Genomic DNA, 16,325 nt, shown 5'->3' with positions numbered 1-16,325 from the left:
CACTATTCCAAAGACATGAACGAAGGAAGATTTAAAATAATTTTAGTATATACACGAAAAATATCCCCATCCCAGTGCCCAGAGGCACAGTATACACTGATATAGTAAAGGCTCAGAAAAGGGGCGCCTGGGTGGCTCAGCCTGTTAAGCGATTGCCTTTGGCTCAGGTCATGATCTTAGGGTCCTGGGATTCAGTCCTGCATCAGGCTCCCTGATCAGTGGGGAGCCTGCTTCTCCCTTTCCCTCTGCCCCTGCTCCCTGCTCTCTTTCTCTCTCTCTCTATCTCAAATAAATGAATAAAATCATTAAAAAAAAAATAAAGGCTCCGAAAAATCCTCAAAGTAATTTCCCTATTAGCTAGTATTACCCTAAACTTACTTCACCAGGAAAACTCTTGAAAATGCCGAATTATCCTTAACAAATAAAGACAACACGAGCATCCCCTGAGATAACATCAAACCCCAACCACCTATATACCACCAAATTGAAAACGGCAATATCTATATCCCATGGAAATAGAAAATTTTCCACATTATGAGATTTTATTAGCTAGTACTGAGATACCAGTATCCATACAGAGAACAGAAGAAGACCCAATAAAGCCAGAGAACACTGGAAATTGTACGAATAGAATCAGACCTTCAACACCCCACAAGTCAGCTGCTCATGCTCTGTTGATCTGCCCGGATTGACTTCTGTGGGACTACATGCGTCTCAGTCTGACAGCTGCCAATAACCTAGGGCTTCAGGAGAGCCAAATATGGGGACGAAGTCTCCAGAAAGGGAGGAGGAGATGCATCTGAACTAAAAGAACCCGACAGTTCACAAGATACTAAAGAAGATGGTTGGTCCAAACCAAAAATGATTTTCTATTTCACTTACTGCTGATGCTTGACCAAAAAATAAATAAATAAATAAAATTCTTGCTAATGCTAAAGTATTACCTTTGACGACAAAGGATTTTGCAGCATTAGAGAAACAAACAAAATCGAAGCTAGAGAAAACAGAACCTAGCTGCTCACATCCCGTCTCCCAGGGAGGAGCAGGCTGTGTTCTCAGACGTGTCTACATACTGTTCAATTTCAAATTCACTCCATGTCTGAGGGAATTCTTCTTGGCCTTCCAGGGCTGCTTTTACGGAGGGGCACACAACTGCAAGACTCTTAGGAAGGATTACTCAGCCCCAGTGTATTCATAACTCATTCAGTTGCTATCGCCAAAGGCGGTTTTAACTGGTTTCATACTGGGTTTCAACCCTGAAGTGCACAGCAGAGTGCGTAGAACTGAAAACTCAAGTTTCCCAAGTGAGGATAGAATGCACAGATCCCAAGACCTGCTCTTGGCCAGCGATGTCCAAGACCGTTATGTCTGAAACGCCTCCCCACCCCGCCAGGCAGCTAGCGACACTCGGCTTAGTCACCAAGCCTGCTCAGGGCCAGAACGTTTTCAGTAAGAGATTAGGACTTGAGAACAACGTCCGCAATGAAGCCCAGATTTAATACTTGATGCCTCGTTCTTAAGGAGAACAATTAATCTGATTCTTTCCCAAATAGGATGAAAATCAGACGCTAGGATGCCATCACTAAACCATATCGCGAGTCCGCTTTTCAACGTGTAATAAATACTGTGGGACACAGACAACACGAAGACACAATTGACCATGTAATAATGTAGACTTTTACACAAACGCGGTTTTTCTCATACCTGGAGTAGAATTTCCCTTGCTTGGCTCTCTGTTCATGCTGCAGCCTCATATTTTCTAGTTTCACTGGGCTTGGGATGAATCCGATTTCACAGCCTTCTTTCACCAATCGCCCTATCCACCAGTCATTGTTAAATTTCTAGACACAAAATCAAATTTGTTTGCCATCAGTGCACAGAATATGTTAATTGTTTTATGTCTATGTTATGGTTTATGTCTATGTTAACTGTTTTCGGTGGAGAAGGTATTATGGCAATTACGGTAAACTACACCTCAACATCACAACTGAAGATACTCTACTGGTTTCATGGTTGAGCATGTACGAGGGAAGTATTGTCAGTGAGCTCAGCGATCTCGGAAGGCAGGCTGGACCCTTCCTTCTCTTTCCCGCTACTGCTTTGAGACTAGCCTGAATTCCAGCGAGGCTCTTAAAGGATCACCTCCCCTGGTTCCTTCCTACCAAGAGACCATTAGGAAGGAGTGTGTGACAGACGCCTCTTCCATAATCAGATTACTTAAACGTACTAAGAGTGGTCGATAAACACTGAAATCTACCTGAAATATCTTATGTCAGAGCAAAATGTCCCTCTGTACAAACAGGCTTCTAATTCCCATGGCACGGGGTTCAGAGAGGAGTTCTCCACTCATGTGGATGCTGACAATTTCTCTCTTGCCGATGGAATATTTATCCTAAGTCTTTACGATTTGGTCTCACGTCTCTCAGTTGACTGGTAGCTTTCCAGTCTGTTCTTGAACATTTCAAAGAAGGGCCACTCTGTTTTTCTTTTTCTTCCATGGTAGAAAAGAGATCTCTCTTTAAGCAGCAAGCTTAAGCCATCAGGAGGGGACCACAGGTTAACCTAACTTCCTGTTGTAAAGTCCGATTCCAGGCACGTCATTAATTCTGACAACATTTTCTACCTTTCCTTCCCACCCAGTATTCGTATCTCTTTCTTAAAAGTTAATGAAATGGTAGGCTCTATATTCTCCAGGCTTGGTGCCTGGGTGGCTCAGTCGGGTAAGTGTCTGCCTTCGGCTCAGGTCATGATCGAGTCCCACATCGGGGTCCCTGTTCGGGGGTGGGGGGGCATCTGCTACTCCCTCCACTTCTGCCCTTGCTCAGTCCCCCCAACTCCCTGCTCCTGGTCTCTCTTTCTAATAAATAAATAAAATCCTCAAAAAATAATAAATTCTCCAGGCTTTTTTTTCCCCTTACATACATAAAAACATATTTGAGCCAAAACTGTACCTTTCTACCTCTTTACCAAACAGTTTTAGAGGATGGCTTTATTTTTTAATACATTTTTGTTATGTGAGTTTACTCTGGGCTCTTGTAGCCGGCAGCCGTCATCTCCTTTACTTAGAGCCGCATCACAGGGAGCCCTGGAATTTACATGCGCTCCTCGTGACATATCATCCCTCAGGTGCAAGTTGCTCCAGGTCTCATTCCTGCGGGTCCAAGGAAGCCTCACACTCACACACCGTGAACATCATTCAGGGGGAATTTCTGCTCTTTTCATACCATGTTCTGCACAGCAGGCATTTGATAAATGTTGATCCAAAATCAACCTTAATTAAGGGTGCATTTTCCCAGGGGATGGAGGTGAGTCATCGTTTACTGACAGGTGGAGACTTTCGGCACGGAGATAAAGGGAGTGTCCTGCTCGCTACTCCTTGCCTCAGTGGCTCCAATGCCTACATTCTCCCTTCCACTGCAGACATTTACCACCCAAGGAGGGTCCAGGCATTGTGGTCTGCGTTCAGGCATTGTCAGCAGAGAGGTGAAATCGTGAGCTCTAGGTATTATCAAGCCTCCCCAGATGGTTAAACTTGTGATAGACGTGAGGGGGAAACGACACACAGCCAAGGTTAAAAATTAAAAAAGAAAGAGCACAGGTTATGCATAAAAAAGGATCATCTAGTCCAGTAATTCCCAATTTCTGGGTCACAGAGCCCAGGGGAGCCCTGAAGTTCATGCAAGACACCTGTGAGTTCTTTCTTCTTTAAAAAGGTTACATTTATATTAGAAAAGGTTAAGCGGTATTGTATCCGCGGGTGTTACACACATCGGGGGTAGGGGGGCACGCCATGCTATGTCACAGCAATAAGAGAGAAGAAACGATGTCTTGAGGTGAAAACTTAATGCGGGTAGAAATTCCAATCCTTTTCCTTACTTCCTTAACATGCAGAAAATCTTTTGCTTCGAAGGAGATGGCCATGCCTGGCACCGGGACGTCATCTTCGTGGACTGCACTATAGCTAACATTTGTCCGAACAGCAAATGCAACGGGCTTTGTCTAAGAGGGAAAAGAAAGGGAGAAAAAGGTTAAAAAAAAAAATGAAGAAAAAGAAACAACCGAGCTCCTCTTTCTTCTCCCCATGATCCCAACCAGCATACACCAAATATCTGCTGGCGTAGTTTTCTTCCACCTGTGTCCTTTATCACAAAACAGCATGTTAGTGTTCACCGCGCGGGAAATCTTTGCGCTCTGTGCCGCAAACCACCCAACTCTGAACCAGGGAAAAAGGCCACTGCTCTCTTTGAAGGCACGAAAAGTAATGAAGGTGAAGATGAAGTCCAGAAATATGTGTTTACAACGTAACAGCCTGTAGCCACTGGAAATCAGGAGACACACACAGAAGAATAAAATGCTCCTTCTTCTTTGGGCTCAGTGAAGAAAGACCTAGTACCTGCCACTCCCACCCCCAAACAACTACTTCAATGAATAATTCATGACATAATTCTAGGAAGTACAGTGTCTGGGGTGAAAAAATAGCCAGAGAATATGTCTAATTCATGGTTGCAGGGAATTATGATAACGATGACCTTTAAATTTTTTTTTTAAAGACTTATTTGAGAGAGAGAGCTGCAGGGAGGGGCATAAGGAGAGGAGAGAGTCTCAAGAAGACTCCACACTGAGTGCAGAGCCTGATGCAGGGCTTGATCTCACAACCCTGAAATCATGACCTGAGCCAAAACCAAGAGTTGGCCACCTAATCAACGGAGCCACCCAGGTGCCCATCAGTGACCTTTAATTCTATTAGTCTTCCTCCTTGAGTTCCATCAGCCATTGAAGATGGTCACATGAATGAAGCCATCCTTCATTATTTGACGCTTAGCAAATTCACAGGTTAAGTATTTGTCTTCTGTCTAGGCAATTCCTATTTAGATACAAGGTGAAAAAACAGGTAAGCGCAGAAATGGTGAAAAGAGGTATTGTTTAACTGGCATTGTGTTTCTTTACATTGTGGACACGTGGACATTTTCCAAGTAGTTTCTCCCTTTTGAAGGAGCTCTTCTTTGGCCTGGCTTGTCAGGGTCGAAAAATGGGGATTTGGAATAAGAGCCCCTCTTTATTTCCAAATTTTCCACAGTTAATCAGTTCCATGGGACTGTTTCTGGGTTGAGGACCAAGCTAAGAGCCAAGAAATTAGATCCATCCACAATATGCAGACTGAGAAAGGCTACCACATTCTGCACAAGAGCACAGTAGACATAAAGGGGACATAATACAGGAAATTTGATTCTTGGTATCCACTATGATCTTTAATGACAATGGTGTTTTTTCCTTGAATGGAAATAGGGACTTAAAAAAAAAAAAAAAAAGATTTTATTGGGGCACCTGGGTGGCTCAGTGGGTTAAGCCTCTGCCTTAGACTCTGGTCATGATCTCAGGATCCTGGGATCAAGCCCTGCATTGGGCTCTCTGCTCAGTGGAGAGCCTGCTTCCCCCTCCCCCTCTGCCTGCCTCTCTGCCTACTTGTGATCTCTCTCTCTGTCAAATTAAAAAAAAAAAAAAATCTTAAAAAAAAAAAAAGATTTTATTGGGGCACCTGGGTGGCTCAGTGGGTTAAAGCTTCTGCCTTTGGCTCAGGTCATGATTCCAGGGTCCTGGGATCGAGCCCGGCATCAGGCTCTCTGCTCAGTGAGGAGCCTGCTTCCCTTCCTCTCTCTCTGCCTGTCTCTCTACCTACCTGTGCTGTCTGTCAAATAAATGAATAAAATCTTTAAAAAAAAAAAGATTTTATTCATTTATTTGTCAGACAAAGAAGAAGCGTGTACACAAGAAGGGGGAGTGGCAGGCAGAGGGAGAAGCAGGCTCCCTGCTGAGCAAGGCAACTAATCTGGGACGGATTCCAGGACCCTAATATCATGACCTGAGCCAAAGGCAGATGCTTAACCAACTGAGCTACCCTGGTGCCCGGAAATAGAGACTTTTTAAAAAGCCCATAATTCTACCACTGAAACACAATCCTTTTTTTAAAAAAGTTCTTCCACTGAAATACCATCCTTTTTAAAAAAAAAATTCTACCACTGAAACACAATCCTTTTTTAAAAAATTGTTATTTTTAAAAATTTAAATCCAATTAACTAACATATAGTGTATTATTAGTTCCAGAGGTAGAGTTCGGTGATATTCATCAGTCTTCTATAAAACCTAGTGTTCATGACATCACATGCCCTCCTTCATGTCCACCACCCAGTTAACCCACCTCCCCATCCTGCTTCCCCTCCAGCAGGCCTCGGTTTGTTTCCTATGATTAAGAGTCTATTATGGTTTGTCTCCCTCTCTGGTTTCATCTTGTTTTATTTTTCCCTCCATTCCCCTCTGATCCTAGTTTTGTTTCTTAAATTCAGCATGAGATCATACAGTTATCTTTCTTCAATTGACTTATTTCATTCAATACCTTCCAGTTCCAACCATGTTGTTGCAAATGCAAGATTTCATTTTTGATGGCTGCATAGTATTCCACTGTATGTAGATAACACATCGTCTATCCACTCATGTCAATGGACATCTGGGCTCTTTCCATAGTTCGGCTACTGTGGACGTTGCTGCTATAATCACTGGAAACAGGTGCCTCTTCGGATCACTACATTTGGGGTAAATACCTACTAGTACAATTGCTGGGTCATAGGGCAGCTTTATTTTCAAGTTTTTGAGGAACCTCCATACTGTTTTCCAGAGTGGTTGCACCAGCTTGCATTCCCACCAACGCTGTAAGAGGGTTCCCCTTTCTCCACATCTTCACCAACATCTGTCGTTTCCTGACTTAGTTTTAGCCATTCTGACTGGTGTGAGGTGGTATCTCATTGTGGTTTTGATTTGTATTTCCCTGATGCTGAGCGACGTTGAGCATTTTTTCATGTGTCTGTTGGCCATTTGGATGTCTTCTTTGCAGAAATGTCTTTTCATGTCCTCTGCCCATTTCTTGACTGGATTATTTGTTGTTTGGGTGTTGAGTTTGATAGTTCTTTACAGATTTTTGGATACTAACCCTTTACCTGTTAAGACATTTGCAAATATCTTTACCCATTTGTTGGTTGTCTTTGGTCTTCTCAACTATTTCCCCTTTGCTGTGTAAGAGCTTTTTATCCTGATGAAGTCCCAATAGTTCATTTTTGCCTTTGTTTCCCTTGCCTCTGGAGACATGTCTAGCAAGAAGATGCTGCGGTTGAGGTCACAGAGGTTGCTGCCTGTGTTCTCCTCTAGGATTTTGACAGGTTCCTGTCTCACATTTAAGTCTTTCATCCATTTTGAGTCTATTTTTGTCAAACACAATCCCTGATAAAGTGATGGTGCTTCCATTTTTTCTTGAAACTTCCTTAAATATAATAGATTTTACTCCCACACCTACAATCATATTTCACTTTTAGCCAGTGTTTAAAGTAATATACTATTTATGCGATATGCTTTTTAAATCTACCACTTAAAAAATTATTCCAACCATTCACCTTTTTTGCTATGTAGGTTTATAAGTTTTTTTCACTGATAAATATTCTACTTTGAAAAATCTTTATACAAAAAGCCTCTTTCTATTTAGAATTCTTTCCTTGGGACAGATTCCCAGAGGTAGCATGAGTAAGCCATGAGTTAGCAAGGCCTTCTTAAATTCTATTCCAAACTACCGTCCAAATGGGCACCATTTTAAACTGCAACCAGCCGTATATGATGGTGCCCTTTAAAAGAAGACATAGTCTTAATCAGACTTGGTTTTACTGCTAAAAATAGGATTTTCTTGAATAGATCTTTCCATTATTCAGGAGAGTCAGATCACAAAAATGTAGATCCAAGATTTTTTTTTTTTTTTTTTAATGTTAGCATGAGCTCTCTCATTTCTCTCAAGGTCTTTTTATTCCTTGGAGGATATAGAGTTTAAGCGTCACATAATGTGTTTTCACCATTAGAAGACAAAAATTTTAAATGTACAACTGTACAGATGACCCTATGAAAAATCTCATGTCTTGTATGCATTAACTTTTCAAAGACTGGAATCCCAGGAGAGGAAACACTGAGAAACAGAAACACTGAAGGTGTGGGGAAGGCTAGCATATAATGGCAGGGGCCACAGATAATAATTTTATGTTCTGATTGTCTAAGACATCAATACAGAATGTTCTTCCTTCTCTGGCTCATGTCCTGTAACCCACAGTGCCAGCATTAGATGCGGAGCTATAGATGGGAATCTGCTGTATCAACGTGCAAGGAGGAAAGACACAGAAGAATCCCGGCCCTCAGTGTCTCTACTACAGGAACTATGTTTCTTTCTTTCTTTTTCTTTTGTTTTTTAAGGTTTTATTTATTTATTTGACAGACCGAGATCACAAGTAGGCAGAGAGGCAGGCAGAGAGAGAGAGAGGAGGAAGCAGGCTCCCTGCTGAGCAGAGAGCCCGATGTGGGACTCGATCCCAGGACCCTGAGATCATGACCTGAGCCGAAGGCAGCGGCTTAACCCACTGAGCCACCCAGGCGCCCAGGAACTATGTTTCTAAAATCGGAATGGACAACAGTTAAAATGAAGAGGAGGAAAAAAGCTTTTATCAAAATAAGAGGAAAAGACCCCGAGATGCAAACCCAAAGGGCCAAATGACGATGTTGCCTTTGGTTCCCTGAACTCCTTTCAGCTCTAATTCAAGCAGCACTCCTACTACATCGAAGCCATTTCCCACATCAATTCTGTTCGAATGGGTTCAAGAGCAGGGCATTTTTTTTTTTAAAAGATTTTATTTATTTATTTGACAGAGAGATCACGAGTGGCCAGAGAGGCAGGCGCGGGGGATGGGAGGGGGAGCAGGCTCCCTGCTGAGCAGAGAGCCCGATGTGGGGCTCGATCCCAGGAACCTGGGATCAGGACCTGAGCTGAAGGCAGAGGTTTTAACCCACTGAGCCACCTAGGTGCCCCTAGAGCAGGGCATTTTAAATGGGTCTGGATTTGAGCTTTGATTCTGCCATTTACCAGGTGAGCAACCTGGGCCTACCTCTTACCCTCACTGAGCCATGTTTCTTCATGGCTAAAATGAGAGTAATAACACCAATATGGCAGCGTGATTATGAGATTTCAGAAAATGTGCATCACGAGGTATAGGAAATCCTGCAATTTGTGATGACTTGCACGGACTCCCCGGGCGTTATGCTAAGTGAGACAAAGGCAAATACCATTTGATCTCAGTTATATGTGGGTCTAACCACCACCAACCGCCCTACCTCCCCTCAAAAACCCAACCCCATAAAAAATGCATGCACAAGACCAGCCCAGTGTCCGGAATAGAGAGTGCTCAATAAATAGGCTTTTGTAGGGCATCTGGGTGGCTCAGTCAGTTAAGCGTCTGACTCTTGGACTCGGCTCCAGTCACGATCGCAGGGTCGTGGGATCGAGCCCCGCATCAGGCTCTGGACTCAGCAGGGAATCTGCTGGAGATCTTTCCCCCTCTTCTTTCTCCTTTGCTCTTCTCCCTGTGAACCCTGTCTCTCTAAAATAAATAAATTAACTAGTTTAAAAAATCATAATAAAAAATAAACAGGCACTTGCTATACACCACAATAAATGCCTTATCTAAATAAATGTTTGCCCTTGCTCACCCATCTTTTAAGGCCCTACACGAATGGTTTCGTCTGTGCTCTTCCCCGTGACACTCCTCAGACCACGCTAGTTAAGACAGTTGAGGGCCTGCCCTACGTTGCAACGTTAAATGGTGATTACATTCAAGATGGTTTTCTCCAGCGTGCGTTCTTGCATACTGTCTTGGACATGAGAACATGGTACGGCCTCCCCAGATCTGTTGGCTTGCACCATCCTATCTCTTTAATTCTGATTTTCTTCCATAGTCCTCAGTCAGAGGCATTTCTTTCTTTCTTTTTTTTTTTTTTTTTAAAGATTTTATTTATTTATTTGACACAGAGAGATCACAAGTAGGCAGAGAGGCAGGCAGGCAGAGAGAGAGAGAGAGAGAGAGGAGGAAGCAGGCTCACTGCCGAGCAGAGAGCCCGATGCGGGACTCGATCCCAGGACCCTGAGATCATGACCTGAGCCGAAGGCAGCGGCTTAACCCACTGAGCCACCCAGGCGCCCGAGGCATTTATTTCTTTAACCAATTTCAAGTCCCAAGGGACCATGGCTTAAGGAATCTTTGAATGTTTATCCCATGAAACCATTTTTTTTTTTTTTTTTTTTTAAATCAAACACATTCTGCTTTCAGTGGGCACCTGCATTTCAGGCTGGCTGGCTGTAGGGTCCACACAGGACTTCCTCCTCTCCTCATTCGGGCCTCTCTGCCTTGTTCCCTCTCACAGCCGCGGTTTACTTTCCCTTTTTCTACCCACCTTCCTAAGGTAAGGCGCAGGCCTGAAAAGCAAGAGCAAACAGAAGGCAGGATGCCCGGGCCCTACGGGGTCTCCCGCGCAACCAGGACAGAGGACAGTGGGGACAGACTGAGCCAGAGCTGTCACACATGCCGGACCCCTCCCTGCTCTGGGCCTTGAGGGAATCAAGGCTGGACCAGGCCTCTGGACCAAAAGTAACAGGCCCTGCCCGTCTGCAGACTCCCCTCAAGTCCCCCCTCACCCACTCTCTAACCCCAGGGCCTCAAAGGTCTGCCTGAAAGACTCGGTCATGGCTAGAGAGGAATGTAGGGAAGCAAGGCCCTCCGCCCTAGGGAGGGTCCTAGTAGGACTAGTGTGGAAAAGCACTTAAATCCCAACTGAGAATGAGGTCTGGAATCACCCTCCTCTACAGAATCACTGGGATAATAAACTGATTGGGAGACCATGTGCTCCTTAATTCCACTTGCTTCCGACCTCATTAATGCTGTGTAAGAACTTTCTTTCGCAGGCCAGTGCCATAGCTGGGGTCTGGCGACGCTGTCTCCCCCTACCTGGATTCCTGGCTCACTTGTCCTGTGGCCCTGGAAGCCACGTGAAGTGGGGGCCACACTAGCCTACGAGTCTCTGCTTCTCACTCCCGTGCCCACATAACAAGGATGATGGATTCCTTTGCCCTTTTTCTGGTACCTTCTAACCACCGTCTGCTCCACGGCGTAAAGGGGTTGGTAAAACCCTCTTGTTCCTTGTAGTTGCCTTTTCGGATCACAGAAGTTAAAAGTCTGCACACTTCAGCTTGTGAACTAAAGCTCAGTAAGTACCAATCTGTAGAAGAGTAGAGCATCTCACCACCCAGACGAGTAAGCAAGAGCTATTTCAAAAGGCTGTATCATTTCACCATAGTACCCCTCTCCGGTCTGTTTCCAAATATGTGTGAAAAGGGAGATGAATAAATAATACAGGTGTAAAGCAATTCCTCTCCTCTCTTCCATGCCCTTCTTCATCTTGTACTGAGCACGATTTATAATCACACTATAAGAACTACGACTCGGGGACGTCTGGGTAGCATGCTGTGTGTTATGCAGAGACTGGCACGTTTCATTGAATCCCACCAACCACTGGTTTTCCCGGGAGAGGAAGTGAAGCTCGAAAAAGTTCTCCTAGGCCACAAATAATGGGGGAATATTTAAACCCAATGATCTCATTCTAAAGCCCAAACTTTCTGCAGCTTTAGGCTGCCTTTCATTCAAAGGGGTGCATTGAGGGCAATTTCAGAGCACTTACATGTCTGTGTGAAATTCAAAACTCTTGAAAATTGTATTTTACAAAATGCTCAAAAATTGGGACAGAAAGAGGTAAAAAAAAAAAATCAGGCCAAAGTCTGCCTTGTAGTGTCATTTAGTTCATTTAAAGAAAAAGAAAACACACACACACACACACACGCACACACACACACACACACAAAGAGGTAACACTGTGCAGTTTCATGTCTTAGAACTACGGGCACTGGGGCACCTGAGTGGCTCAGTCGGTTAAGCATCTACCTTACCCTCAGGTCATGATCTCAGGGTCCTGGGATTGAACCCTGCATCGGGCTCCCTGCTCAGTGAGAGACCTGCTTCTCCCTCTCCCACTCCCCCTGCTAGTATTCCCTCTCTCGCTGTCTCTCTTTCTGTCAAATAAATAAAATCTTTTTTTTTTTTTAAAGATTTTATTTATTCATTTGACAGACACAGATCACAAGTAGGCAGAGAGACAGGCAGAGAGAGAGAGGAGGAAGCAGGCTCCCCGCTGAGCAGAGAGCCCGATGTGGGACTCGATCCCAGGACCCTGAGATCATGACCCGAGCCGAAGGCAGCGGCTTAACCCACTGAGCCACCCAGTCGCCCCTCAAATAAATAAAATCTTGACAACAACAAAACAGAACTATGCTCATTTATTGTAAAGCTCGTGTATTTCTGCCTCTTGGCACTTGAATTGATTTGTGGTCCAGGAAATCAATAACAATGTCAAATCATGATTTTTGTTTATTTGTTGATGACTTTTCTCTCTTCTGTTTTCCACAACATATAAAGCTCTCTTTTATGCAAAGAGAATTAAGGTATTAAAACACATGTGGGTTTGTGGCTTTCAACAATGCCACAAAGGAGGTTGCACAGGGAGAGTGGAGAGACCACAGCTATTCTATTCCAGTACAATGTACTATATATATGAGGAATATACTATAAAGAGTATATACATAAGGAATTTATAATATATATACTATATCCGGAAAGGATAAAGAAAAGTCGTGCAAAGTTCCCTATGAGAAAATGTTTCCTTGACTAACTTTGAGGATTTTCACTGGCCTTACATTTATCCGGGGAGCATTCTAACTTTGCTTTGCAAGTGTATTCCTTTTGGAACTATTCCTTTTCTAGGTCCCTTTCCTGTGGCAGCTGTTGCTGTGTCACCAGCGATGCCTAGGTTTCAATCGTGGAAGCCTGGAGAGTTTTTGTCGCTTTCTAGTCTCAGGGCAGAATTCTTCTGGCGGATGACTACATGGAGTTCCAAGTACAGCTGAACGCTGAAGATCGGTTTCACCACCGCCTGCCCCAGGCCCAATCTAGCCCCACTACAGTCCAGCCTGTTGACCCAGAAGGATGGCCAAGCAACATCTCCACCTTCCGGAATGTTCTTCCTCCTCCTCTGACTCACGCCCTCTAGCCTCCCTTAAGGTCCTTCATCATGCCGTCATATGCTGAGAGATGAGGCCGGAATCTGGTCATGCACAGGCACGTGCAGAAGCCCTGCTAGCAGGTGCAGGGGCTGTTCCTGCACAGCTCTGGAGCAGAGGTCTTGCTCTTCACGTAGCCCAAGGAAGCTGCATTAGTGTTCCAGAGGCCAGGCCCATGAGAGCCCACAGGTTTTTGCTGGAGATACGTTTGCAATTTGTAGCAGGAGCACATTTTTATATTTTCTCAACCTTTTGGAATCACTAGCCCTGAGGCTATCAGGACACAGTTATTATAAGTGGGAGATAATGAACTTAAAAAAATCTGTTTTGTTCTACTTCTGGGAATACATCCAAAGGAATATATTATATATGCATAATATCTATTATATCATCACAACAAAAATATTATGTTGAAGAGATATCCGTGCTCCCATGTTCCCAGCAGCATCATTTACAATATCCAAGCCAGGGAAATGACCTAAGCGTCCATCGATGGATAAATGGAATATTACTCAGCCATAAAAAGAAGGAAATCCTGTATTTGTGACATATGGATAGACCCTGAGGACATTACACTAAGTGAGATAAGTCAGACAGAAAAGACAATTACCATATGATCTGACATGTAGAATCTCAAAAAACAAAGCAAAACAAATACTCTTTGGTCATAAAGTTGTGATAAAACAGATTATAGCAAGTTTATGGCACTATTTCTAGTTTTCTTCCTAGACAACGACTTAATAAGTTAATAATGAAACCAATCATTTTAAGGAATACAACAAAATGTTTATTAAAAATGTGCTACTGGGGTGGCTGACTGGGTTAAAGCCTCGGCCTTCGGCTCTGGTCACGATCCCAAGGTCCTGGGATCGAGCTCCGCATCGGGCTCTCTGCTCAGCAGGGAGCCTGCTTCCTCCTCTCTCTCTGCCTGCCTCTCTGCCTACTTGAGATCTCTATCAAATAAAATTTTTAAAAATCTTTAAAAAAAATGTGCTACTGGTAGAATACCTACTTTTAGAAAGCAGAATGAAATGGACTCAAAACAAACTTCTGGTTGTGACTAATAGAGTTACTTCAATTTTCATGCACTGATTCTTCTTCTTCTTTTTTTAAGATTTTATTTATTTGTCAGAGAGAGAGGGAGAGTGACCTAGCACAAAGAGGGGGAGCAACAGGCAGAGGGAAAAGCAGACTCCCCAGTGAGCAAGAAGTCTGATATGGGACTCAATCCCAGGACCCTGGGATCATGACCTGAGCCAAAGGCAGAGGCTTAACCCACTGAGCCACCCAGGCATCCGTGATTTCTCCCTCTTAATATAAAGATGCATTTTACCAGGCTCAATAGCAAGGTCTGTTTTTTCCCATTTTCATTCTGAAACTGTCAATATCCAATAACATAAAAGAAAAATCCATAGTCCATGTTTTAATGTCTCTAATGGATTTGTCTAAATATTAACTACCCCCAACTTGCAATATTTTAAAAAGAAATTAAAAGAAAAGTATGACCCAGATACCTATTATGAGACTATGGAAAAGAGCTTAAAAATCAAATCGGATTTTTGATCTACTTTTTGTAGTACATAATCATTTCCTATAAAACCTGCTATACTCTTCCATAATTAAAAAGGACTCAAGTGGGAGGATCACCATTGAGTCTCACAAAGGAAATACTCAGGAACCGAAGAGATGGTAATAAATAAAAGAATCCAGAATAAAATCACAAGCTGTTTTATGTAAAAAATAAATTGTACAGGGAAGGATAACTAGGCACTGAAGTATCATTTTGCTACTTTCAGTGATAATCAAATCAAAAATCCTTCCATATAGAATGAAAATCTTCAACTCTATTTGAATACACACAGGTGAAAGATTCTATAGCATGTTGTAAAAAAAATCTTGCTTTGAGTCTTACCAATCGTTGAGCTTTTAAAAAATATTTGCCTTATCTATTATAAACTATCAAGGAGAGTCTGGGAATTTTTTTTTCCTTTTAAAAGATTTTATTTATTTGAGAGGGAGAGAGAGCAAGAGCACAAGCAGGGGGAATGACAGAGGAAGAATGACAAGCAGGCTCTCCACTGACGGGGAGCCCAATCCAGGGCTAGATCCCAGGACTCTGAGATCATGACCTGTGCCAAAGGCGGATTCTTAACCGACTGAGCCACCCAGGCATCCCCCCTGAGAATTCTTTAATGGCCAAATATATCAAGCCACAGTGATAAAAAGAATGTAATTACGTATTCTGACCACTGAACATTGACCCAGACTGAAAAAGCAAATTATCAGAAGTGTCACAAGATTTACATATGCAGTTAACTGATTTGAGAAATTTCCAAGTTCTTTTCTAGAATGGATTCCCTTAATGAATATTTATAAGAATGTGTTTACTGTCTTGAGTCCCTGCTCCCACACAGCTTATTTTGTATTCTAGTAGAGGGGATTTCAAATAACAATTAAAGTAGGGGGAAAAAAAAGTTATGTGAGTAGGGAGTGACCATGGGGGGTGACCATGAAATGGGGCAGTTAGGGAAAATCTCATTAGATTGCTCATCCACTCATTACTTGTATGTCAGGCACTGTTTCGGACAGTGAATAATGGGAACTAAGATTCTCATGCCCTCTAGGAGCTTACGGTCCAGGGCAGGGGACAGGGAGGCAGGGAGAGATGAGCACAGACAACAGACATTATAGGCAAAGTATATGTTCGAAGGAATGTAGTAGGAAAAAAAAATCAAAACAAGGTAAGGAAAGCCCAGGTGGAGGGGACAGGGTAGGTAGCACTTGAACAAAAGCATGAAGGCGGTGAGCGGAGTGCAGAGATGCGAACTCCAGGCAGAGGAAAGTGCCACGGCAGAGGCACGAACACAGAAGCAGGCCAGATGTGCGCGAGGAAGACGAGGTCTGGCTGAGTGGAGGGAACCAGGGAAAAGAACAAAAGGTGAGGTCAGAGCTCTGGGGTTTGATGTGGCTTTTCAGGTCACAATCAAGATGCTCAGCTTTTACTCTAAATGAGGCAAGTCGCTGGAGGGTTTTCAGCAGCAGAGCGATGCGGTCCGATACGTTAACAGTACTATGGTGGCTGTTAATTGAAAAGAGACTTTGGGAGCCGGAACAATTAGACAAGAAAAGGAAATAAAAGGCATCCAAATTGGAAAGGAAGAAGTTTGCAGATGACATATTATATAGAGAGAGAACCCTAAAGACTCCATCAAAAATTTGTTAGAACTGATAAACCAAGTCAATAAAGTTGCAGGATACAAAATCAGTACACAAAAATCTGTGGTGGTTCTCTATGCTAATAGCAAAC

The 16,325-nt window shown here is 43.3% G+C and overlaps 1 protein-coding gene across 12 annotated transcripts in view; it reads right to left on the bottom strand.

Moving 5' to 3' along the window:
• The window catches only part of CACNB2 (calcium voltage-gated channel auxiliary subunit beta 2), a 377,317-nt gene that overhangs the window by 37,200 nt on the left and 323,792 nt on the right, over positions 1-16,325 (bottom strand). For all 12 annotated transcript variants that reach the window (XM_032349536.1, XM_032349538.1, XM_032349537.1 and 9 more), the window contains 2 exons: positions 3,877-3,999; positions 1,705-1,841 (listed from right to left, as the gene is read on the bottom strand). In XM_032349536.1, coding sequence (XP_032205427.1) covers positions 1,705-1,841; positions 3,877-3,999 — 260 coding nt within the window. The remainder of the gene's footprint in view (positions 1-1,704; positions 1,842-3,876; positions 4,000-16,325) is intronic.

This window comes from Mustela erminea, chromosome 6 (assembly GCF_009829155.1).
Source record: "Mustela erminea isolate mMusErm1 chromosome 6, mMusErm1.Pri, whole genome shotgun sequence".
Classification (NCBI taxonomy): Eukaryota; Metazoa; Chordata; class Mammalia; order Carnivora; family Mustelidae; genus Mustela; species Mustela erminea.
This window is presented reverse-complemented; position numbering and strand designations above follow the sequence as displayed.